Consider the following 26,071-nt stretch of genomic DNA (forward strand, 5'->3'; position numbering starts at 1 on the left):
ACTGGGAGATCCTGCTTTCTCTGGCGGACAGAGCGTAGGTGTTCAGTGAAACGATCTCCCAGTCTTCCATTGTTTCAAGTGACTTTTTATATCCATGGCATTACATCACCTGCCTCTCCCAAAGGGACTGTGCCCAAACAGGCTGATAAACTCAATTTACATACAAAGGGCCATTGTCCACACCCTTAAACTCAAGCCGTCGTATATTCACCAAACCACACTTTAAAATATTGCCTAAAGACTCAAGTGTACGTGGTACGCATTAGCATCAAATTAAAAGAGTACGCCACATGCCACAGTGTAACTTAATCCATCGTGAACATTTAAATTGAATCACCACTCACTGTTGGAAACAGGTAAACAGGATGCTTCAAACTCTGTTTCTCTGGTTAAGAGGCTATTGATAGCTCCTTGCCTCTAATTTCATCACCCTCTGTAAAGTATGACTGTCACTTATATTTGTTGTCACTCCTAGGGAGTTTAAGTAGGCAAATATTTTCTCCATGTTTTTCCTCACACCCCCTGGACCCAGTCTCATTTGACCCCAAGGTTTTAAAACACATTGCTGTTCCACTCCCAGCTTTAACACACATAGTCAGAATAAAGTATCTTATGAATGGTGCAGGATAGATACATCCCAAAGAAAAAGTATTCTAAATACAGGATGACGCAACTGTGGCTGACAAGGGAAGTCAAAACCAACATAAAAGCAGAAGAGAGGACATATAATAGAGGAAATATCATGACAAGTTAAAGGACTGGGGAGCTACAGAGGGCAACTAAAAAGTCATAAAGAGGGAGAAGATGGAATACAAAGGTAAGCTAGCCAATAATTATGAAAAAGTTTCTTCAGATATATAAAGAGTAAAAGTGAGGTGAGAATAGCTATCGGACCACTGAAAAATGATGCTGGAGCGGTAACATTGGGGGTCAAGGACATGAGGGATGAACCGAATAAGTATTTTGCATCAGTCTTCACTGTAGAAGACACCAGCTGTATTCCAGAAGTTCAAGAGTGTCAGGGGGCAGAAGTGAGTGCAGTTGCCATTACTAAGAAGAAAGTTCTTGGAAACTGAAAGGTCTGAAGGTAGATAAATCACCTGGACCAGATGGTCTGCACATCGGGGCTCAGAAAAAGGTGGATAAAGAGATTGTAAAGGCATTAGTAATGATCTTTCAAAAACTAATAGATTCTGGCATGACTCTGGAGGACTGGAAAATTACAAATATCACTCCACTCTTCAAGAAGGGAGAGAGGCAGAAGAAAGGAAATTATAGGCCAGTTAGTCTGACCTCAGTGGTTGTAGTCAATTGTTAAGGATGTGGTTTCAGGGTATTTGGAGGCATATGACAAAATAGGACAAAGTCAGCATGGTTTCCTTAAGGGAAAAACTTGCTTGACAAATCTGTTGGAATCCTTCGAAGAAATAACGAGCAAAATAGAGAAAGGAGAATTGGTGGATGTTGTGTACTTGGATTTTCAGAAGGCTTTTAACAAGGTGTCGTACATGAGGTTGCTAAAAAAAAAAAGAGCCCATGGTATTACAGGAAAGACACTAGCATGGATAGAGCATTGTATGACTGGCAGGAGGCAAAAAGTGGGAATAAAAGGAGCCTTTTGGATTAGCTGTCGGTGACTAGTGACATTTGACAGGGGTCTGTGTTGGAACCGCTTCTTTACATGTTGTATGTCAACAGTTTGGATGATGAAGTTGATGGCTTTGTGGCCAAGTTTTCAGATGATACGAAGATAGGTGGAGGGGCAGATAGTGTTGAGGAAGAAGAGGGGCTGCAGAAGGACAGAGACAGATTCAAAGAATGGGTTAAGAAAAGGCAGATGGAATACAGTGTTGGGAAGTGCAGATTGGTAGATGAAATAAAGGTGTAGACTATTCTTTAACATGGAGAGAAAATTCAAAAATCTCAAGATGCAAAGGGACTTGGCTGTCCTTGTGCAGGATTCCCTAAAGGTTAACTTGCACGTTGAGTTGATGATGAGGAAGGCAAATGCAATGTTAGCATTCATTCTGAGAGTACTAGAACATAAAAGCAAGGATGTAACGTTGAGGCTCTATAAGACACTGGTGAGCCCTCACTTGGAAGTATTGTGAGCAATTCTGGGCCCCTTATCTAAGAAGGAATATGCTGACATAGGAGAGGATTCAAAAGAGGTTCACAAAAAAAGAGATTCCTGTATCGAAAGGCTTATCATACAAGGAACATTTGATGGCTCTGGGACTGTACTCACTAGAATTTAGAAGAATGGGGGTGAGGCGGGAAAACTCGATAGGTTGAAAGGCCTTGATACAGTGGTTGTGGAGAAGACGTTTCCTATGGTGGGGGTGTCTAGGACCAGAGGGCACAGCCTCAGAATAGGGCGACATCCATTTAGAATGGAGGTGAGGATGAGTTTATTAGCCAGAGGGTGGAGAATCTGTGGAATTCATTGCCTCAGGTGCCTGTGGAGACCAAGTAATTGTGTATAGTTAAGGCAGAGGTTGATAGATTCTTGATTAGTCAGGGCATGAAGGGATAAGGGGAGAAGGCAGGAGATAGGGACCGAGGGGGAACCGGATCAGCCATGATGAAAGGTTGGAGAAACTCAAATAGGCCAAATGGCCGAATTCTGCTCCTGTATCCATGGTCTTATGGAAATTAAAAACTCATGTTGAAGAGCATGCGTAGTATGCACTTAAACACTTTTTGTTATTTGTCAATGAAAACAAAAAGAATCACATTTCTGTAGAGATATAATTTCCTCCCCAATTTCTATTTCTAAACTATTTGACGTTATGTTAGAAATAAATCTAGCATCACTTTCATGCCAATATTTTCAGCCCATTAGAGATGTATATGAAAAATCTTCCAAAAGCATTAACAATTAACCATGATGTGCAGTTCTTTGATGTTACTAAATAGAATTAAAGAAGCTGAGACTCACTGCATCTGTAGATTTCTTCTAATCTGTCCACTGAAGCCAGGGAGAAAAGCTTATAACCAGAGCTTGTACCGACTGCCAAAGACCTACGGGAAAAAAAACAAGAATCCTTATTACACAGAACTCTACTCTCTCATACTGATGACTGTATGGCTAAGTACAGCTCCAATGTAATATACAAGTTTGCAGGCAACATTACTGTTAGCCACATCAAAGGTGGTGATGAATTGGCATATAGGAGGGAGATTGAAAATCTATTTGAACAGCAACAACATCTCACTCAATGTCAGCAAAACCAATAAACTGATTATTGACTACAGGAGCAAGAAACCAGGAGTCCACGAGCCAGTCCTAATTAAAAGGTGAAGGTTCAAAGTAAATTTGTTATCAAAGTACATACGTATCACCATATACAATATGGATATTCATTTTCTCGTGGGCATACTCAATAAGACTATAGAATAATAACCATAACAGAATCAATAAAAGACCGCCCAACTAGGGTACAAAGACAAACTGTACAAATACAAAAAGAAGAAATAATAATAATAAATAAATAAGCAACAATAATTATTGAGAACATGAGATCAAGTGTCCTTGAAAGGGAGCCATTGGTTGTGGGAACAGTTCAGCGACGGGGCAAGTGAAGGTGAGTGAAGTTATCCCCACTGGTTCAAGAACCTGATGGTCGAGAGGTAGTAGCTGTTTCCAAACCTGGTGTTGAGAGTCCCGAGGCTCCTGTCCTTTCTTCCTGATGGCAGAAGCGAGAAGAGAGCATGTCCTGGGTGGTGGGGGCCCCTGGTGAGGGATGCTGCTTTCCTGCAACCACACTTCATGTAGGTATGTTCAATTAGGAGATCAGAGGTGGAGACGGTCAGTAACTTTAAAATCCTTGGCATATTTATCGATATTTACAGATGCGACTATGTTAATAGGATGGTTAAAAATGTAACCAAGGCAAGTACATGTTTGATAGAGCTATTTAGAAAAGCATATAATTCAGACAATGGTAGTAGAATCATTTCAAGTGTGTATAAGGGTTTGTCAAATCTTAAAACACATTGAACTTCATACATTAAAACAAAATGGGAGAAGGAAGGAGGAATAATAATATCCGAGGAAGAATGGACAATAATATGGAGGTATCAATGCAAGTGTACCAGTTCACAGAAATGGAGGGAGTTCGGGTGGAAAAACTTGATAAGATATTTTATTACACCCTCTCAGAAATCCCATTATGATAGTAACCTCCCTGTTTGCTGGAGAAATTGTGGAAATCAAAATGCAAACCATTATCATATTTTCTGGGAATGCTCCATTATCAAAGGCTATTGGAGTGGGACACATAATGCCCTACAAGACACCTTTAAATGTGAAATACCCTTAGAAAGTAAGACCATATATTTTGGGTATATACCTCAAGAATAGTTAAAAAAGAGATAAATATTTAATGAATATACTTCAGGTGGCTGGTAAAAAGACCCTTACCAGGAAATGGCTATCACAGGAGAGCCTAACTTTAAATGTATGGATGGAAATTACAATGGACATTTACAAAATGGAGACGATAACAGCATCTGTTAATCATAAGTCGGAACAATTTGATTTATACTGGGAAAAAATGGTTTAACTACATAACACCTCATAGGCCTGATTTTATTCTCACAAGTCAATGAATATGTTGTTTAATAAAAAAGATCACTGCCTACTTTGTACATAGTTTTCTTCTTTTGATTGTTCTTTCTTTCCTCTCTTTTCTATAAAGTGTATACCTCAGATAAATATGTGGAGATTTGTGACAAATATGACTATATGATATATATGTACAGAACCTGAAGTACATCTTATGGAAATGTTTGTTTGATGACGAACTTCAATAAAAAATAAATTACAAAAAAAAATCCTTGGCATTATCATATCAGAGGACCAGCATGTAAATGACATGACAAAGAAGGCACAGCAGCTCCTCTATTTTCACAGAAGTTTGTACAGATTTGGTATGTCATCTAAAACTTTGACAAACTTTTACAGAAGCACTGGGGAGAGTTCTACCAACAGGCTCCTGAACCAGTATGGATAACTTCAAAAGTGTATCATTTCACACGTTTGTGTTGAACTCTATATGCCACTTCTCAGCCCTGCTCTGCATCCTGTCTATATCGTATTGCAACCTACAGTAACCTTCAGATTTCAAAAGGTGAATAAATGAAAGTCAACTCTAATGGGGATATTCACTGCCTTAACAGAGCGATGAATCTGTGGAATTATTTGCTGAGGCCACCGGAGACCGAGTCTTTATGTATCTTTAAGGCAGCGGTTGATAGATTCTTCATTGATCAGGGCATGAAAGGTTATGGGGGCGGGGGATAGGGAGGGAAGGCCGGAGATTGGGGCTGAGGGGAAAAATGGATCAGCTATGAAATGGCAGAACAGACTCGATGCGCTGAATGGCCTAATTCTACTCCTCTATTTTATGGTCTTAAGTCTGTTTCCCTTTCTAAAGAAGCTGCTTCTTACTTCTACTGCACTCCTTGCTCTCTCCAACCTACCTACATTTTCTTGTCCTACTTCCCCATTCCTCATCCTTCAATGACGCATCCCCTCTATATTCAATCCCTTTCCCCAACCTATCCCAGGTACCTCATCAATTCCTTCCTCATCTCTCACTCCCTTGCCCATTCTCCACATTGCTTCACCTTCTCCCCTTTCCTCACTCTTCCACTCCCCTTTACCATCCTCAATTGCCAACTTCCCCTCCCCATTCTCCAGAACATTGCCTTCCTCTTCCCCCATTCTCCTGCACCAATTCCCCTCTCCTCTCTCCATCCCCTCCCATACTCTTCCTCCCCACCTACTGCCCTCATCTCCCAACAACCTCCCCCTCACAATAACCATTCCCCTCCAGAATCCCGTCCTGATCTTTACACTCGGAAATCAACTTCCCTCCTCCCCTCCTATGTCCACGATTCCACTTGTCTTCATCTCCCACTTCCCCTTCCCCCTACATCTCCCCTACCCTCCAGTGATTCTCCATTCCTTTCCTGCCCTTAAGTCTTACATAGAATTGGCAAGGGACCTTTATGCATTTATGGTTTAAAAACCTTTTTATTAAGAATTGTTAGCTCAGCACTTCTCATCATAACCTGAATGAGGAGGATACAAAATTAAAAAGCATTGCTTAAAAATATACTTTATACACCACATCAATGCCTTATTTGTCTATTCCTTTCATATGTCTTCTTAAAAACATTACACAACTTGAAGTTTAGTATTGCTTCAAAATAAAATCCTCTAATAGATTTTGCTGTTCTCATTAAAATTTCTTTTACACAAATTTTGTGAATGCCTCCACTAGTTCTTTGCAACAAAGCAGGATGGGAGGAGACTTGATAGAGGTATACAAGATGATGAGAGTGGATAGCCAGAGACTTGTTTTCCCATGGATGGAAACGGATAATATGAGAGAGCATGTTTCTAAGTTGATTGGAGGAAAGTATGGGGGAGGGGGGAGGGATATCTGAGGTAATATTTTTTTACATGCACAGAGTGGTGGGTGCATGGAACACCCTGCCAGGGTTGGTGGGAGAGGTAGATATATTAGGAAGATCTAAGAACCCCTTAGGTAGGCACATGGATGACAGAATAACGGAGGGCTATGTAGGAGGGAGGGGTTAGATTGATTTTAGAGTACGTTAAAAGGTCGGCACAACATTGTGGGCCGAAGAGCCTGTATTGTGCTGTAGTCCTAGTCTATGTCCTAGTGTTACTTCTTCACATTTCTGGAAGATATGCCAGAATGATGTCACAAGATCTATGTTGCTATATTCAATCTTGGGAAAGCAGGAAAGCAAAATGAGTGTTGTGTCCATCCTGAATGGCAGGAAACAAAATTATATAAAATTTCTTTTTAAGAAAGAGGGTTACTCTTGTTGAAAATAGTGGAAAAGGGATACTGAGTTTGGAAGATATCAACTTCATTCAGGAGATCCAAATGAATTGATTTGTAGTTACAGATATGTGGTCAGGATCAAAAATAAATAAAAGTTCAAGTGTGAAAAATTATTTAAGTTTCCATCCAGCCGAATAAAATATGCAACAAGGCAGCTGAAAATCTTGTGATAAGTTGAATCATACAGTTGATTGTGTGGTGTACAGGACAGCCCAAAATCTCTGGCCAAGTGGCCAGAGTAAGCTACTTGACAGTTTCAAACAGATTTCTGATAAAAACCAGATCTATCAGTTACATTAAACGTCAAAAATGAAGAAAGTGTCCCCATGAGTTTGGGGAACATTTTGAGGCGTTAAAAGCCTCGTACATAAATACAAGTTATATTGCTGGGAGGACTGTTGGCTCTTCGAATAAAAGTCCTGATGCATCAAAACTAAATATTTGCCATAGTTCAGTCTCTGTAGCAACACTGGGCATATCTACTGTCTGCCTGAGGTGTTCACATAACACAAGGCGATGGAAAGCAATAGCACTTAATGTAAATGATTTTTACTCCACCAGGATAATTCTGGGGTTATCAGTGCTCAAATCCATGTTTAATTGCTGAGCTTTTCCTGGTCACGTATTGATAAATCCACCATTCTGAGTAGATCTGAGCGATAAAGACATGCTACAGTGATATAACAACATGTAGAGCTTGGTTTATATGTAGAGTTCTGATTCTTACTAAAGGAAGAACATTGAGGGGATGCAATAGAGGTTCATTCAATGGAAAAGGTGGAACTGGCCTACATTCCTCTGGAAATGACAACAATGCGAAAATGATTGAATGGTGGAGCAGGCTCAATGAACCAAATGGCCTGATTCTGTTCCTATATTCTATGGTCTTTTGTATAACGTCATCACATATTATGTATAAAATTTTTATAGATGTTGAAAGATTGTGTCCCATGACAATCCCTCTCACTAATAAACTCTTCGTGGGCTTCCAGCTGGGTACAGGTATTGATTATAACCAACGTTTTGATTACAAACTCTACCGTCTTCATCAGGAATTCATCCTGATGAAGATGGCGGAGTTTGTCATCAAAACATCAATTATATTCAATACTTATACCCGGCTGGAAGCCCAAGAAGAGCTTATTTGTCATACATGTTGGGAAAGCACAAGATCATTTTTCAATCTCTCTCACTGTTAATAAAGACAGCCACTTGGGCCTACAATCAGAAATTTTTGAATTCACAGAGCTTCAAATTTTGAAATATTCTACTCGAGAATATTTTTGTGCATTAAAGATTAAAATCAATAGGACCATTTATCCAAGAATATGTGCTGTGACTGAAAAGTACTGCAGTAAATTAGCAGTGAACTTTTATTTTGAACAGAGGCCTTTGGAGCCTGTTCCTTCCTTGGGTTTCTCACATCTACAGGGGAATAAGATTTCCTCTAGTTTGCAGTCAGCTGAAGTAATTAGGTGAAGAATGGGGGGGGGGTAAGGATTGGTGAGTGTTATGTTTTGTAACTCTAAAACTAATCGAAAGAAAAACATGGGGAGACCGGGACAAACGTATAGGCTTTATTTTTTCACGCACACGTGACATGGTGGTGTGATGATGTACGCCATTCACGTACTTTCACATATAACCTGTAAGGTTATATAAACAAAATATTGACATTATTCCAGTATCACTGAAATATTAAATACACAACACCCCTCCTTGCTTTTTTAAGTCCAAGAAGGGTTTTGGTGAGAGAGATCGTCATGGAACACAACCTTTCAGCGTCTATTCGATAGATATATAATATATTATCTGTCTGTCAATCTACCTAACACAGCTACTATATAGACATCCACAGCATAGTAAATTTTAAATTCAGGCCTAAAGATTTAATCGCTTACCGTTATGGATAACATCTGTCCTGACTGGGTGGGGGGTGGCGTGGGAAGAAGAGTCACGAGTCACTCTGCCAGAGCAATGCAGGCTATTCCCAGGAATGGGGAAGCACTGCTCTTGGCATCTTCTGGACGTGTTGGCATCCCAAGCAGTGCATGGCCAGCTGCTCGATCTGCTGATCTATCCCAGGCCACCAGACAAAGCTTCAAGCCAATGCTTTCATTTTGTCCATGCCTGTAGCTCCTTCAGCACTCCAGGTCTCAGCTTGGATGGTACAACAACTCTCAATCCCCTCATAAGGCAATTCCCATCAAACGCAATTTCACCCCAGTACTGGTAAAAATGGGAGAGCAGGAATTTCTCCGTATATTCCAGCCATTTTGAGCGGCCATGTAGGCCTGAGACAGTATGGGGTCTTTTATAGTTTTCCTTTGGATCATCTCTGCCAATATAGAGAGAGAATTTTGATTTGCTTTAGGGAGAATACGTCAAGAGAAGGGTCCCCTTTTATAAATTTTTCAGGCATTTCCAAGGGTAAACAGGACAATTCATCAGCACGTGATTAGTTGTCACCCGGAATTTGATCTTGCAATTGTGTCCTCCAAGGCACAGAGCCCACCTCTGCATTTCTGCTGCTGCTGTTAGTGGAACACGCTTCTGTGGATTGAAAATGGACACTAATGGTCGATGATCAGTAATAAGGGTAAACTCTTTCCCATACAACTACTGGTTGAAACATTACACACCCCAAATCATACTCAAAGATTCAAAGTACATTTATTATCCAATTATGTGTACAGCATGCAACCCTGAAAATCATCTTCCTGCAGACAGCCAAGAAACCAAGAAACACCATGGAACCTGTTCAAAGGTATATGGAGGAATTTAAGGTGGGGGTTATATGGGAGGCAGGGGTTAAGGGTCAGCGCAACAGTGTGCGCCGAAGGAACTGTACTGTGCTGCACTATTCTATGTTCTATGTTCAATAAAACATTGAGAACCCAACGAGCAAAAAGGAATAAATCGTGCAAACGGCAAATAACAGACAGAATATTAGACGTCAAACGGCAGAGTCCTTGACGCAGTCTAGCAATGTTCAGAAATGGGTGGGAAAGGAGGGTGGGAGGTTAATGCTTTGCTGCTGCTTGTGCGTAGCAGCCGGGAGTAAGGGGTTTGGGGTTCTAACTATTTTCTGTCATTCATTCTTTGGGGTTCTCTTCTGCTTTTGCGGATGCTTGTGAAGAGCAAGAATTTCAGGTTGTATGCTGTATACATTCTCTGATATTAAAATAGAACCATTCGAATTTGACGTTGTGTCATTTGTTGATTGCAGAGCAGGTCCATCCCAATCAAAATCACGCAAAATAGTAACTAAAAGAAGAGTAACCAGAAACACATACAAGATAAACTGCAGATACCTCTAATAAAAAGAGTCCATTCTACAAACTATACCGATCAAACTTGCCCAAGACTCAAGACTCCTGCACCTTCCTTTGGCAGCAACAAGTAAGAGGGAGAGGGAGACCAGTCAAATGCAGGCAGATAGCTCCAAACACTCATTTGGCTTCTGCTCTCGTCCTCGTTAATCAGTGCCAAACTCTCTCGGTGACAACAAAGGAGCCAGATCACTCAATTATCCCAAAAATACATTATCAAAATGTAAATTACAGGCTCTATTTGTATACAGATTAGTAGTATAATTGTATTTAGAAGAGGAGGAGGAGGAGAAGAAGGTAGTAGTTTTGTGACCTGTCTGCGGGACATTGCCGTTAGTCATGTTAGTCATTGGTACCATCTTGTCAATAGGTGATTTTACTTTTCCACATACTGACTGGAACTTCTATTATGCAAAAGGACTAGATGGAATAGAGTTTGTTAAATGTGCTCAGGAAAGTTTCTTTGATCAGTTAGTACTTTATACTTTATTGTCACCAAACAATTGGTAATAGGATGTACAATCATCACAGTGATATTTGGTTCTGTGCTTCACACTCCCTGGATTACAAATATTAAATATTAAAGATATTAAAAATAGTTAAAATTAGTAAATATTAAAAATTTAAATTATAAATCATAAATAGAAAATAGAAAAATGGGAAGTAAGGTAGTGCAAACAAAACCGAGAGGCAGGTCCGGATATTTGGAGGGTACGGCCCAGATCCGGATCAGGATCCATTCAGCAGTCTTATCAAGTAGAAGTTCCAATGAGAGAGAGTGTGATACCTGATCTCCCATTAGAGAATGAGACAGGGCAGGCGACAGAAGTTTGTGTAGGGGAACATTTTGCACCTAATGATCATAAATCAAAGTATTGAGTACAAGAGATGGAATGTTACTTTGAAGTTGTATAAGATACTGGTGAGGCCAAATTTGGAATACTGTGTGCAGTTTTGGTCACCTACCTACAGGAAAGACGTAAATAAGGTTGAAAGAGTACAGAGAAAATTTACAAGGATGTTGCCAGGGCTGGAGGACCTGAACTATAAGGAAGGACTGAAGAGATTAGGTCTTTCTTTCTTGGAACGTAGAAGACTGAGGGGAGATTTGATAGAGGTATACAAAATTATGAAGTGTATAGGTAGGGTAAATACAAGCAGGCTTTTTCCACCGGGTTAAAGATGAAAGGTGAAAAGTTTAAGGGGAACATGAGGGGAAGCTCTTTCATTCAGAGAACCAAGTTGCCAGTGCAAGTGGTGCATGCGAGTTGATTTCAAAATTTAAGAGAAGTTTGTGAAACCCCTTTTTACTGGGTGTCTCTGGAAATGCGTCTCATTAGCCTCTCGCTAACAGCCACTGGGCTGCACACCGAGAAACCTGCCTTTCACAGGCTTCGTATGTCTAGGGTGTATATAACTTTGATCCCGCCAAATCCGTGATGTTGGAATGTCTCGCCTACCCAAACCCCGGTTTGTGTGAATGCTGTGTGACTTGCTGCCCCAGCAGTCGCCTGTCAGCAAAAAATAACAGATTGTACACTGCATACAACCCTGGGCTCCACTGGATCGCACGTTCCTGCCAGGTTGAATCCTATGGCCAGTTCTCTCGAGCTCCTTCTCTCTCCATCTCCCACTGAACAAAGACCTCAATCCACCTCAATGTTCGTCAGAAAAACTGTTCCCCCAGCATTCTCCAGAACCAGTTCCACTCTCCTGACTGGATAACACATATTTCTAAGCAACCCTGATCTTTAACCTAAACACTGCCGGCAGAATACACTGTTTCTACAGAAAGACCGTTACATGAAATACCCTACAACATTAGCAGGGAAACCTTTACCAGGGCACTACATTTGGATAAGTACATTGATGGGAGGGGTACAGAGTGATATGGTCCGGGTGCAGGTTGATGGGACCAGACGGTTTAAATGGTCCAGTCGGACTAGATTGGCTGAAGAGCCTGTTTCTCTGCTGTACTTTTCTACGACTCTGAAATGTGATATGATTGTACCTATGCCATAAGGCGAAGCATCATTGGCAAGCTTCACTGGATGATGTAGATTATAATGTGTGAGTACAGTACCTGATGTCACCATTTCCTTTACCTTTTCGAAAACCATCTTACACTGGTTTGTCCATTGCCATTTCTTCCCTGTCTGTAGTAATGAGCTCAAGGGTTGGAGCACATAGCCAGGTTTGGCAGCAACCAGTTATAATAACTGACAAATCCTAAAGACGACCACAACTGTGACATGTCCTTTGGCCTTGGACATCCACCACTGCTTGAATTTTCTCAGCACACTTGGGTAATCCTTGTTCATTAATAGTGTGAGCACAGTAAGTGATGCTTGGTTTGACGAAACAATACCTGTTGCATTGTGATCTGAGCCCATAATCTTCTCATCTTTTTAACACTGACTTGAGATTCTGGACATGCCTCGTCATCCTTACCAATAACATTGATGTTATCCAAGTAACACTGAGTGCCTGGGCAGCCTTGCAGTACTAGGTCCAGAGCTTTCTGCCAGAGTGCAGGTGCAATGCTACTCCAAAAATAGGCCTGTTATAGCGATAAAGCCCTTTGTGAGAATTTATGGTGAGAAACACTTTGGACTTTTCTTCCATCTCCATCTGTCGGTAGGCCTCAGCTAAGTCCACTTTGCAGAAGTGCTTTGCTCCAAAAAGGTTTGCAAAGATATTCTCTATCCTGGGTAGAGCGTATTTACCCAGGATACGCTCAGTACTGGGTTGATGGTGACCTTAAAATCACCACAAATCCTGACAGACCCATCTTCTTGGCTACTGAGATCACTGGTGTTGCCCATGGGCTCCACTCAACCTTGGAACTAATTCCTTCAGCCTCCATGTGATCATGCTCACTGGCTACTTTAGCATGGATGGTATAAGGAAACAGATGGGCTTTGTGAACTTGAGTGTGGCATTTTCATTTAACATTATTTTATCCTTTATATGCTTGAATTTTCTAATGCCATCCTTGAACGGTACTGTGGCATCATCCAGTACCTTTCTTAATTCGTTTTTGGTTGATTCTACTGAAGGGGATGTGGTATGCAAATGGTGGATGTATCTCCAATCAAGTTGCAGCCGTCTCAGCCAATGATGACCTCACAATGCTGGCCCTCCTGTTTTTACCAAATACACGCCCAATGTGACTTGTTGGTTGTTGTATTTCACTATTACCAATGCCATTCCCATGGCAGTTATCTTTTCTCCAGTATAAATTCTTAGTTGGATATCTGCAGGCTCAGTATCTTTGAAATGCCGTTCAAACTCATTTTGTGGAATGACTGAAACAGCTGAGCCTATGCCCAATTCCACTTTAATTAATTTGTTGTTCACTTCTTGTGTAACCAATTTGCTTCTCTGTTGTTAACTTTCACGTATAAATCTCTAGGCCTCTCATTCTTGTGCTACTCTCATCATTATCAGATTGTTCATCAACAACATGCAGGTTAGTGCTCTTCTTGAAACTGCAACTTGACTTTTTAGGTTTTGCTCTTCCCTGTGCAGTCCATTTACTTTTGTCTGCCCGACATGTTTTTTATATGTGTCCTCCTTTGTTGCATTTTCTGCAGGTTTCGCCTTTAAATCTGCATTGGTCTGGTCTATGTGATCACAATATTAACACAATTTCTGCAGCCAGGCTGGTTTCAACTGCTGTTTTAAGTGTGATTTGTGCTTCAGTTAGGAGCCGTTTTTGAATTCTTTCTTGTAAAATTCCACAAACTAAATGATCTCACAGTGTGTCAATAAGCTCACTACTGAACTGGCAACACTCAGACAACTTCAATTCATTCCCATAAGCTGAAATGGACTCTCTAATTATTCCCGCATTACTTTCACAATATTAACAAAGCTCATTTCGGCTGGTTTGGTCGGAATAGTTAAACTTCTACGCAAACTACATGCCTGTCTACCCAAAGCATTTAGCAAAACTGGCACTCGCTTTCATTGTCTATATCATTTGCTTCAAAATACTGCTCAATTTCCTGAGTATAATATATACAGTTATTTCTTGTGCAATCGAGCACATCATTTATGATTATCACCACAGTTATGTTCTGTAACTCCAAACTAATCAAAAGAAAAACACGGGGAGACTGGGACAAATGTGCATGCTTCATTTAAATTTACTTTCGCAAGGCGTGGACATATGGTGTGGTGGCGTGATGATGTTCTGTATGCCATTCACATACTTTAACATATAACCTGTAAAGAACTATTTTAACAAAGAATGCTTAATCAAACAACATACCTACATTACTCAAATAATACTGAAATATTAAAAACACAACTGTAAGTTAGTGGTAAATGACAGAAGTCATCCTCGATTCCATTCCTAAGCACCATGACCTCTATTGAAAATCACTGAATAGCAAAACACCTGTGAAAAGTAAAAACCTGACATTAAAAAAATCAAAAAAATTCAGAAGAGCCATTGACCCGAAGCATCAACCCTGTTTATGTCTCCACAACCGACTTGCTGAATGTCTCTGGCATTTTCTGATTTTACTTTCAATTGACTTTGGAAAACAAAACAAATTTTTAAGTAACTGTTTCTTCCACTTCATCGTCAGTTTTCTTAATGGTCCATGAACACTGCATTTCCTTTTTTTTTGCACTATTTATTTAAGTTTGTAGGTTGTAGTAATGCTGTGTTTTGCATGGTACTGCTGCACCACACAACAGATTTCACAACATACAAGTCAGTGATGATGAATCTGATTCTGATCGTATGACCTTAGGACCAGACTCAATACAACAGTACACCAGTAAAATCTGCAAAGGAAGGAAGAGGGCCTACTCCACTTTCAATACAAAGATGTTGGTGTGATGACTTTGATTTAATCAGAATTGTTCCCCACAGGTAAAATAATGAGGTAATATCCAAGATGAATAAGAACATCTGCTGAGATCATCTTTAACAAGGTTATATTTTCACTTTTATACGTGTATTTTGAGCATTTATTATAGGACTTATGTCAACTGTAAACTTCTGAGATTACACAGTCTGAAATTTTGACTTTATGGAGTTACCCAAAGCAAATTTAAGTAGTAAAAGTCACTTAAATGTTATTTTACATAACAGAAAGCCATATATTAATTAATGCAAACTGATTTCAAAACTGGGTTACTACAGAGAAAGCGTGCCATGACCTGGATAGTTTTGAAAACTGACCCTTACTTCCAACGGTAAATTACATAGTAAGATCCCAAAGCAGGCCTGCTGACAGTCCGGCTCTCAGGCATTCCCCACCCCTTCCTATCGGAGAGATGATAACCAGTCCCGATGCGGTGGGAGAAACTATTTGTACACATTAAGGACTGGAAAAAGCCGAGTACGAGAGGCAGCCAATTTCTTACGTGCAATCCTGATTGAAGGAGGCGCAGAGAGGGGCAATGGAGGCTCCCTCTCCGCCAGCATCACTTTGGCTCATCCTCAGCGCTCCACATCCGACCCCGCTCCCGCTGGCTCAGCGCCCGTTCCGAGTGGCGACCTGCGACTCCCGATCACTCGCCATGGAACAGCTGTCAAGGGATGACGTCACAGCCCATTCCCATTGGACGATGACAATTCTGACGTCGAAAACATGACGGAGATTGTCCCGCCCCCTCCAGCAGGGCCGAAGTTGATTGGCTGTTTTCCCACCCCAGTTCCCGACGTTGCTCCAAGAACAATTTGGTCTATGGACGGGCTGCACGTCTATCAAACCTTAATTCATATCTAAAAGTAAAACACTTCGCATGCTGACATCTGAATGGTGCCACATCGCAGGCAGTACCTGTGGATGCAAGTTTAAAGTCCAAGGCCTTTCAAAGTTTTGAGAATTTTAAAATGCAGATTAAGTGAGGTAGGAAAATCTAAGGAGTAGGTATATAATAGAGAAGGCATGGGAGATTAAATGGCAAATGTGTAAGTATTTTTAATATTAAATATAAATGAAGCAACACGCGCCAACTGTTTTTGCTCTATTTATATTTAATATTAAAAATACAATAATATTGAAAATCGTCTACATTCTGCGTCCTGTTTTCTTTGTACTACTTTCATGTATTTATGTATGGTATGATCTGACTGCAGGGCACATTAAGCAAAGGCTTTTCACTCAGCCTCGCTACATTGACGAATAAACCTGTACCGGTAACTGCAGGTTAAGTAGCATCAGCGAGGAGAGAAATGGTGTCAACCTTCCTGGGTAAGGACACTTCTTTAGAGCGGGAATTGTGAGAAAACTTGCGTGTTAATTTGCAGAGAGGTGGAGGAGATTAAGAGACAGAATGGGAAGAGCAGCCAAACTGGAACATGGAAGTCCAGCCTCATCTGTGGGGAGGGATGTGGTGGATTGAGCAATTAGTGGAAAATGTTAAATTCAGTATAAAGTCCTAACGGAAGATGATGCGCAGTCCTTGGTTTTACACCAAAGAACAATCTAGAAGACCAAAGAAAAAAGAGATGCTGGATGGAGGGAAAGTGACTGAGGACTGAAAGCTCAGGATCACACATGCAAAATGCTGGAGGAACCCAGCAGATCAGGCAGCATCAAGAGAGGGGAATAAATAGTCGACGTTTCGGGCCAAGATGCTTCATCAGGACTGATGGGGGCCCTTCATCAGGTTCAAAGTCATGCCTGTGGATCAAACAGAGATGTTCTGCAAAACAGTCACTCAATCTGCATTTGGATTTTCCATTGTAGAGGGAACCATTTTGAGAACACTTCATGCAGTTCGTTAAACAGAAAGAAGTGCAAATGAACTTGGGCTTCATCTGGAAGGACAGTTTGAGTGTCCAAATGGTGGGAGGGGGAGAGGTAACAGGGCAGGTGATGCTTCTCCCACTGTCCCATGGGCAAGTTCAGTGCCAAAGGGCGAGGGTGGTGGAGGAGAAAAGGAGATGTGGAGAAAACAGTCGCTTTGCCGTACTCAAATAAGAGAGAAAAATTGTCAGGTGATGGACTCCTTCAGATGAGTTAATATTTCCTGTGCCATTCATTGCTGGTGGTAGTGGACATTGAGTAAAATTTAATAAACTGCAGATCTTAGAAATCCAGAGTAACACACACAAAACCCTAATCAAGCTTGGTTCAATACAAAACACCCAATCCAGAATTGCCTTTTTCCCAGTGGGCTCAACCACAGGCTGTTCTAAAATGCATTTTACAAATCCCCTCTCTTGAGATCAATCACCAACCAGATTTTCCAAATACAGCTGCATATTGAAATCCCCCATGACTATTGTAACATTGCCTTTTTACATACCTTTCCTATCTCCATTTGTAATTTGTATCCCTTGTCCTGGTTACTGTGCAGAGGCCTGTATATAACTCCCATCAGGGTTTTTTTTAAACCATGCAATTTCCTAACTCTGCCCACAAGGACTCTACATCTTTCAATCCTATGTCACCTTTCTAAGGATTTGACTTCAATTTTTATCAAATGGGCAACCCGACCCCTTCTGCCTCCCTGCCTGTCCTTTTGATACAACGTTTATCCTTAGATAGTAATCCACCAACTGCGATTTTCTCTCAACTACGACACAGTGATGCCCACAACGTCATACCTGCCAATCTCTAACACTGCTACTTATTCTGTATACTGTGTGCATTTAAATATAGGACTTTCTGCCCTGTATTCATCGCCTCTTTGATTTTGCCCCATGTTACACTAATCCTTGTGACAAATAACTTGTCACATCTTACCAAGCAGAAGATGATCCTTTTAAAATACAGTGGTGCTAGAAAGTTTGTGAACCTTGTAGAATTTTCGCTATTTCTGCATAAATATGGCCTAAAATGTGATCAGATCTTGGTGTAAGTCCTAAAACTAGATAAAGAACACCCAATTAAATTAATAATCCAAAAACATTATACTTGTTCATTAAGAACAGTAATTAAAGGCATCCGTTAGTCTTGCGAGACCATGGATCTGTGCCTGGAAAGTCTTCACTCTCCAGGGCGCAGGCCTGGGCAAGGTTGTATGGAAGATCAGCGGTTGCCCATGCTGCAAGTCTCCCCTCTCCACGACACCAATGTTGTCCAAGGGAAGGGCATTAGGACCCATACAGCTTGGCACCAGTGTCATCGCAGAGCACTGTGTGGTTAAGTGCCTTGCTCAAGGACACAACACGCTGCCTCAGCTGGGGTTCGAACTCATGACCTTAAGATCACTAGTCGAATACCTTAACCATTTGGCCACATGCCCACACAGTACAGTATATTTATTTCATTGAGTATTAACAATATTTTATTGAGAAAACTAATCCAATATTACATGTATTTGTTGGAAAAAGTATGTGAACCTCTGGGGTAATACCTTCTACAAAAGTTATTTGGAGTCAGGTGCTCCAATCAATAAGATGAGATTGGAGGTGTGGGTTGTAGAGGTGCCCCACCCTATAAAAAAGACAAAGTCATGTTACTGACAGAGCCTGCTCTTCTCAAGAAAGATCAGTTTTTTTGCACCATGCCTCGATCAAAACAACTTTCAGAGGACCTTAGAAGAATTGTGGAGATGCTTGAAGCTGAAAAAGGCTACAAAAGCATTTCTAAAGACCTGAGTGTTCATCAGTCCACAGGAAGAGAAGTTGACTACAAATGAAGGAAACTCAGTACTGTGGCTACTATCCCTCGGAATGGGCATCCCGCAAAGATCACACCAAGAGCACAATGTGCAATGATGAAGGAGGTAAAAAAGAACCCAAGGGTAACAGCAAAAGACCTGCAGAAATCTCTAGAACTTGCTAAAGTGTCTGCCCATGTGTCCATTATAAGAAAAACACTAAATAAGAATGGTGTTCATGGAAGATCACCATGGAGGAATCCACTACTCTCCAGAAATATTGCTGCACATCTCCAGTTTGCAAAAGACCACCTGGGTGTTCCACAACATTTCTGGGACAATATTCTGTGGACAAATGAGACAAACGTTGAAAGTTTTGCCATTGCTGTGTTTGGAAGATAAAGGGTACCACACACCAACACCAAAGCCTCATCCCAACTGTGAAGCATTATGGTTGGGGTTGCTTTGCTGTCTCATGGCCTGGACAATTTGCAATCATTGAGGGAACAATGAATTCAAATTTGTATCAAAACATTTTACAGAAGAATGCCAGGGTAGCGGTCCATCACCTGAAGCTTAACAGAAGTTGGATAATACAACAAGACAATGATCTGAAAGACAAAAGTAAATCAACAACAGAATAGTTTAAAAAGAAGAAAATTTGTGTTTTGGAATGGCTGAGTCAAAGTCCTGACCATAATCCTATAGAAATGTTGTGGAAAGACCTGAAGCAAGCAGTTCATGCAATGAAGCCCACCAACATCCCAGAGTTGAAACATTTTTGTAAGGAGGAGTGACCTAAAAGTCCTCCAAGCCAATGTGCAGGATGGATCAACAGTTACCAGATATGCTTGGTTGAAGTTATTGCTGTACAAGGGTGTCATATCACTGAAAGCAAAGGTTTACGTACTTTTCCCAACAAATGTAACATTTGATACGTTTTTTCAATAAATAAATGAACAAGTATAACGTTTTGTGTTAATTATTTGGGTTCTCTTTTTCTAGTTTTAGGACTTAAGTGAAGATCTGATTACACTTTAGGTCATATTTATGCAGAAATAGAGGAAATTCTACAGGGTTCATAAACTTTCTAACACCACTGTACCTTTCTCTTCAGCTAACTCTCAAGAGAAGCAGTTACTTTTTATCTTTCCCCCACTCTCCCCTCTTCCATTGACACTGCTGCTAATGACAGAATGAAATGTCATGATACAGCATATGAAAACTATTAGATTCATCAGTGCAACTGATTTCACCTACTGATCCAAAAAGTGATAAGTATAGGGATATCATCCAACTGCTTTGTGGTCAGACATTTCTTGTTTGAGCAGGTTGGTCAGTTTATATTTTAATCAAAACAAGATATCATTAGTCTTGTGTTTTGCAATTCTGTCTGGATCTTGTCCATACAAATTTATTATTTATGGGATACGTCAGCACTTGATTTAAAATTTCCGTTTCTTTTTTTCAGGAACTATCACATCACGTCACTTCTGTGTTCCACAATCCTATTCACTGATTGAGGCCTGCTGACGAGGAAGTTAAGTTTCTAGTTGCAGAGGGAGGTACAGAGGTTCAGGTCTTGAAGGCTGATGATGAGTTTGGATTAGATGATTATGTTGAATACCAAGATATAGTTGATGAAGAATTCCTGATGTCCAGATGCCCCAGGGCAGATGGTAGGCAATATCGAGGTAATTTCTGAGGCAGGAATTCATTTGTGCCATAACCAACCTCTCAAAGCACTTCCTTATGGTTGATGTAAGAACAAGTAGACGTTTGTCATTGTGGCTGGTCACCACACTCTTCTAGGCACTGATACAATATCTGCCTTTTTGAAGCAGATGAGAACGTCAAACTGCAGAAACGAGTGGTTGAATATGTCAATAAATATTCCAGCCAGATCTTTAATATTTGACCATGTATGCCTCTGGACCAAACAGTTTTCGAGGATTTGCCCTCTTGAAGGATACACTGATGTCAGCTTCAGAAAGAGAGAGATAACATGGTTATCGGGAGATTCGGGAGCTTGTGTGGGTGTGTCATAGTTCTCTCCATCAAAGCATGCATAAAAGACATTGAGCACGTCCAGTAATGATGGACCATAGCCATTTATGCTAATTTTGCCTCTAGGAAGTAATATTGCATAAGCCCCATTGAGCATCAAGCTGTGATTCCAAGCTAGTCTGAAATTGCCTCTTTGCACTCATATTGACCTTCCAGATTATGAATCTCAAAGTACATCTAGGGCTTCTGGTTGTGGAAGAACCTGAAAGTCCATAAGACCATAAAACATAGGAGCAGAATTAGGCTATTTGGCGGATTGGGTCTGCTCCACCACTTCATCATGGCTGATCCATTTCCTCTCAGCCCCATTCTCTTGCCTTCTCCCTATAATCTTTTATGCCTTGACTAAGACTCTATCAAGCTCTGCCTTAAATATATCCAATGGCCTGGACTCCACAGCCACCTGTAGCAACAAATTCCGCAGATTCATAGTCATCGGGCTAAAGATATTCCTCCTCATCTCCATTCTAAATGGACGTCCTTCTATTCTGAGGCTGTGACCTCTAGTCCTAGACACTCCCACCATAGGAAACGCCCCCTCCACATCCACTCTATCTAGGCATTCGATATGTTTCAGTGAGACCCCCCCTCATTCTTCTTAATTCTAGCGAGTAAAGGCCCAGAGCCACCAATCGCTCCTGATGTGATAACCCTTTTAATTCCTGGAATCATTCTTGTGAACCTCCTCCGAACACCCTCCACTGTCAGCACATCCTTTCTTAAATAAGGGGCTTAAAACTGCTCACAATACTCCAAATGAGGCCTCATCAGTGCCTTATAAAGCTTCAGCATTACATCCTTGCTTTTACATTCTAGTCCTTTCAAAATGAATGCTAACATTACAATAGCCTTCCTCACCACTGACTCAACATGCAAGTTAATCTTATTCCTTTGCACCTCTGATTTTTGAATTTTCTCCCTATTTAGAAAATAGTCCACTCCTTTATTTCTTCTGCAAAAGTACATTACCATGTACTTCCCTACATTAAATTCCATCTGCCACTTCTTTGCCCATTCCCCCAATCTGTCCTTTTGCAGACACCCCGCTCCTTCAACACTACCTGCCACCCCATGTATCTCTGTCCTTTCAATACAACGTGTGTCCTTGAATGTTAAGCTCCCAATTATGATCTTACAGCCTTGACTCAGTGATGCCCACAACATCATAGAGGAGGAGAAGATGGCGGCGCGACGGCAGCGCGCGCGGCCTCTCCGGTGATGAACATCTGTTATCTGTCAAGTAGGGGACCGTGCACAATTCTGATTTGATGGAGACAGATGTGAGAGTATGGAGGAACATCTGGAGAAACTTCCGAAATGCCCGCTTCGCTGCCGCTGCTACTGTGTGGTAACCAGAATCTCCGGAGCAGAAGGTCCCGAAATCCTCGGCTTTGCGTGTTTCAGTGGCTGGGCGAGGTCGAAGGTGCTCGGCAGAGGATGGCGCTCGGGAGGCTGTATCGGAGGGGCTGGTCGGGGGCTCGAAGTTTTTGGACAGATGGACTCAGTGTCGGCTGTGGTCGGCTGCTTCCAAGGCATCGGCAAGTTGACGGTGCCTGGAAGTTTATGGCAGGGAGTTTCTCCCTTTTGCCGCCTGCTATCGGGGACTTGGGAGTCGATCAACTTGGGGACTTTTGAGACTTTTTTTTACCGTGCCCATGGTTTGTTCTTCATCAAATTATGGTATTGCTTTGCACTGCTGTAACTATATGTTATAATTATGTGGTTCTGTCAGTGTTAGTCTTTGGTTTGGCCTGTTTTCTGTGATATCACTCCAGAAAAACATTGTATCATTTCTTAATGCATGCATGCATTTCTAAATGACAATAAAAGAGGACTGAGTGTTCTCATAATCTAATCTAATCTAATCATACCTGTCAATCTCTGACTGCACTACAAGATCATCTACCTTATTCCATATACTGCATAGATTCAATCATAATACCTTCAGTCCTGTTTTCATCACCCTTTTTGATTTTGGCTTGCTGTTAAACCTTAACCCATCCCACTGACTGCAATTTTGCCCCATCATCTGCCTATCCTTCCTCACATCTCAATACACACTGCATCTAGTTGTATACCAACTGCTCCATCCTCAGCCCTGTCTACTGTTGTTGCAAAGCAAGTATGTATTACAACAAGTAGTGAAAGGGGTATTCAGTTCAAGAAATGTATGTCCAGAGGTTAGACAGCTGGGTATGCAACCCTGAGGGTGGTCTCGACAGCTAAAGAGATAAAATGCAGAGGATTGCATTGTCAAAGAGACTAAATGTGGTAGAGAAAGTAAGGAGGGGTAATGCACCATGGTCTTACTGATAAGAGAATGACATTCATAATTCTGGCAAAACTTATTATAGTGCCATGGAAACCAGAATGGATTTGGGAGAGATAAGTATGAAGCTGGAAAGCAAGTGCTATCCAAGGCATTGGAAAAGAAAAGTTAGCTGAAAATATGACTGGAGCTGTAAATGATGGCTAGCTCGCAGATAAGTTTAGTATAGTGAAAGGTAATGATTACCAAAGGAACATGATTTTTCAACATTTATATTTGTAACAAAAATATAATTTGGAGTATAAATTACTGCATAAAATCTAGATTAGGTAATATTATAATGTCTAAAAATATTAACATTAGGAATCCTCACAAATATCATATTACCAAGTTTTTCCCAGTAATTAAAAGTGTGAACTTGACTGTACATACTTACTTAGAAAGGTAAATGATCTATATTGCATTTCTTTGCTTTAAATAGATATAATTTATCAACTATAAATTGCTGTATATTTGATATATCTATGCACCTAAAAGCCATATTTGTCTTACGTAGACATAGGGTTTGAAATAAAATAGTTTCTCCATTATAAGGAAACATATTGCTCCCTTTAATTATTTTCTTAAGAACATTGCATCATCTGAAAATAGTCATGAATCTGCAGTGCACAATGCTTCTCTTTCGATTATAGCTCAGCTAGGGCAGTCTTTCCACTTCCCCTTTCAAGACAGAACCAAACTATTTTTTGATTAGGAAGGTCATCAGGGATGCATGGTGTTCTGCAGACAGTATTCCTGCTGCCCTGAAGGAGCCCACCAATTTGTACCCAAGGCTAGGAGGAGGACGATCTTGCTTAAATGGAAGGAGATTGCCCCCCACTACACATGCTCAATGGTTATGCGATCTTATGTCGTGCTTAAATGTAGAGAAGATTTGTTGTTCGATTTCTGATTCTAATCAAGATTTTCAAACGCTGTGGGGACCCTTTTTGAACTATTTTGAAAATCTTTGAATTGTTATTGTTATTAAAATATAGATCTGGGCTATTATTATAAAACACTGTATGGTAAAGTACACTTGTTTTTCTTTTGTTTTTTTTTACCAACCAGCTTTGTCTTGGTAGTGGGTGTAGATTTTTTTTACAATATAATTAAGAATATTATTGTATTTCATAATTCAATTTATTTTATCTGATTGATTATGAATATGGGATACCGTGATTGTATCAGTGTGATTTATATATAGTGCATTTTGTGCTACCTTAGTTTGATTTATAGTAAGTATCCTTATGAATTCTGTATTTGTGTATATGAAATTTAATAAAAATATTGGAAAAAGAAAGAAAGGAAGGTCATCAGAGATGCATGGTCTTCTGCAGACAGTATTCCTTCTGCCTTGAGGGAGCCCACCAATTTGTACCCAAGAACCTTTGGAAAGCAGACTTCTGAATTCTAAGGCCCTGTAAGAGAAGTTAAAGGACAGATCTCTGAAGGATTGTGTCATGATCTACCTTTGTCTATTCTTCAGTACTTCAATGTTAAGAATGGGATAATTGGCAGGTAAGTATTGAGGGGACGGAAAAGAGAGAGGACACTACAAGGCTTTCTCTCTCTGCAGGGAGAAATAGCTGATACTGCTGTTTTCTGTGCAGGATTAGCAAATGAAATGCTAGCCCATGTACCAAAGTAAGGCACACACTGTGTGATGCAGATGCTTAGATGACTAATTTCCTGCCTGAACATGTTGCTGGAGCAGGAATCAGCCGTGGATTGAATATCTTTTATTGTCTAGGAATTATTTTAGTTACCCTGCAATTTCAACTCTTTCAGTAGATCTTAAGCGTAGATTAGACAATTTTCTTTTAAAAGTTTTTACACCATAGAAGATTGGATAAATTGAGCAGAAATCTTGGTGAATCAAGGGGTTAATTACAGAGAGGAGCTTGAAGTATGTAAACATTACTACAGTAAAGATATTGGAAAAAATAAGTGGACGAAAAATGACAAAACTCATGTGAAGGAGACACTCTCTTTGTAAAGAAGGAGACTACAGAGAAAGTAAATTGCTTAGTAAGGATCTTACAAAATTCCTGGACCCTGGACTAGTTCAATGGATTGAAAAGCTGCAAGTAAAACTCTTCCATAAAGTATAGGGAGACTAAACTAGGAATAATAGACCAATTGGTCTGACATCAGTAGTCAGCAAAATGATGGAATCCATTATTAAGGACCTAGAATCAGTATATTTCGAAAATCATAAATGATTGGGTATTCATGCAAGTAAAACTGAGATTGACAGTTTGGCAGAGGTTTATGTAACTCGGAGCCTAGGAGAATTACAGGGCCAGTGGGGGCAGTGTTTCTGGGGTTTTAGAAGTAATTTACTCAGTGTATAAAATGATGAAGGATCTGGATAAAGTCAATAATGGAAGCTGCCCCATTGTTAGAGGGGTCAAGGTTTGGAGGTGACGGGAATTAGCATAGACAAGGATTGTGACTTGGATGAATGAGGTTGGCCTAAATGACCTGTTTCTGTGCTGTATCCATGTTACTATACAAAATAAAGGGTAAGAGAATTAAACGTGATATGAGGAAAACCTTCTTTACATATAGGGTATGATTGAAATATGGAAAGAACTGCCAAGAGATATGCAGGCAGGTTCCATTGAGACTTTCAAGGGGGAATTGGATAAGTAAGGAAAAGTCAAAGTCAAAGTATATTTATTATCAAAGTATTTTTACTTTATACAACCTTGATATTCATCTACCTACAGTCAGCTACAAAACAAACAAACCCAATAGAACCCACTAAAACAAAAGAAGACCATCAAACACTCAATGTAAAGAAAAAAAGGCATGCAAACAATAAAAGTAAGCAAATAGCATTCAGAATTGAAGTTCACAAAAGTGAGTTCACACTGCGGTAGTTGCAGGCCACA

At 40.4% G+C, this 26,071-nt stretch overlaps 1 protein-coding gene across 3 annotated transcripts in view; it reads right to left on the reverse strand.

Annotated features, from left to right (window-relative positions):
• wipi1 (WD repeat domain, phosphoinositide interacting 1) overlaps window positions 1–15,788 on the reverse strand; it is a 111,468-nt gene extending 95,680 nt beyond the window's left edge. For all 3 annotated transcript variants that reach the window (XM_072242608.1, XM_072242606.1, XM_072242607.1), the window contains exons 1-2: window positions 15,605–15,788; window positions 2,942–3,024 (exon numbers count right to left, since the gene is read on the reverse strand). In XM_072242608.1, coding sequence (XP_072098709.1) covers window positions 2,942–3,024; window positions 15,605–15,678 — 157 coding nt within the window. In that variant the 5' untranslated portion in view covers window positions 15,679–15,788. The remainder of the gene's footprint in view (window positions 1–2,941; window positions 3,025–15,604) is intronic.
• Between the last annotated feature and the right edge of the window lie 10,283 nt (window positions 15,789–26,071).

This window comes from Mobula birostris, chromosome 24 (assembly GCF_030028105.1).
Source record: "Mobula birostris isolate sMobBir1 chromosome 24, sMobBir1.hap1, whole genome shotgun sequence".
Classification (NCBI taxonomy): Eukaryota; Metazoa; Chordata; class Chondrichthyes; order Myliobatiformes; family Myliobatidae; genus Mobula; species Mobula birostris.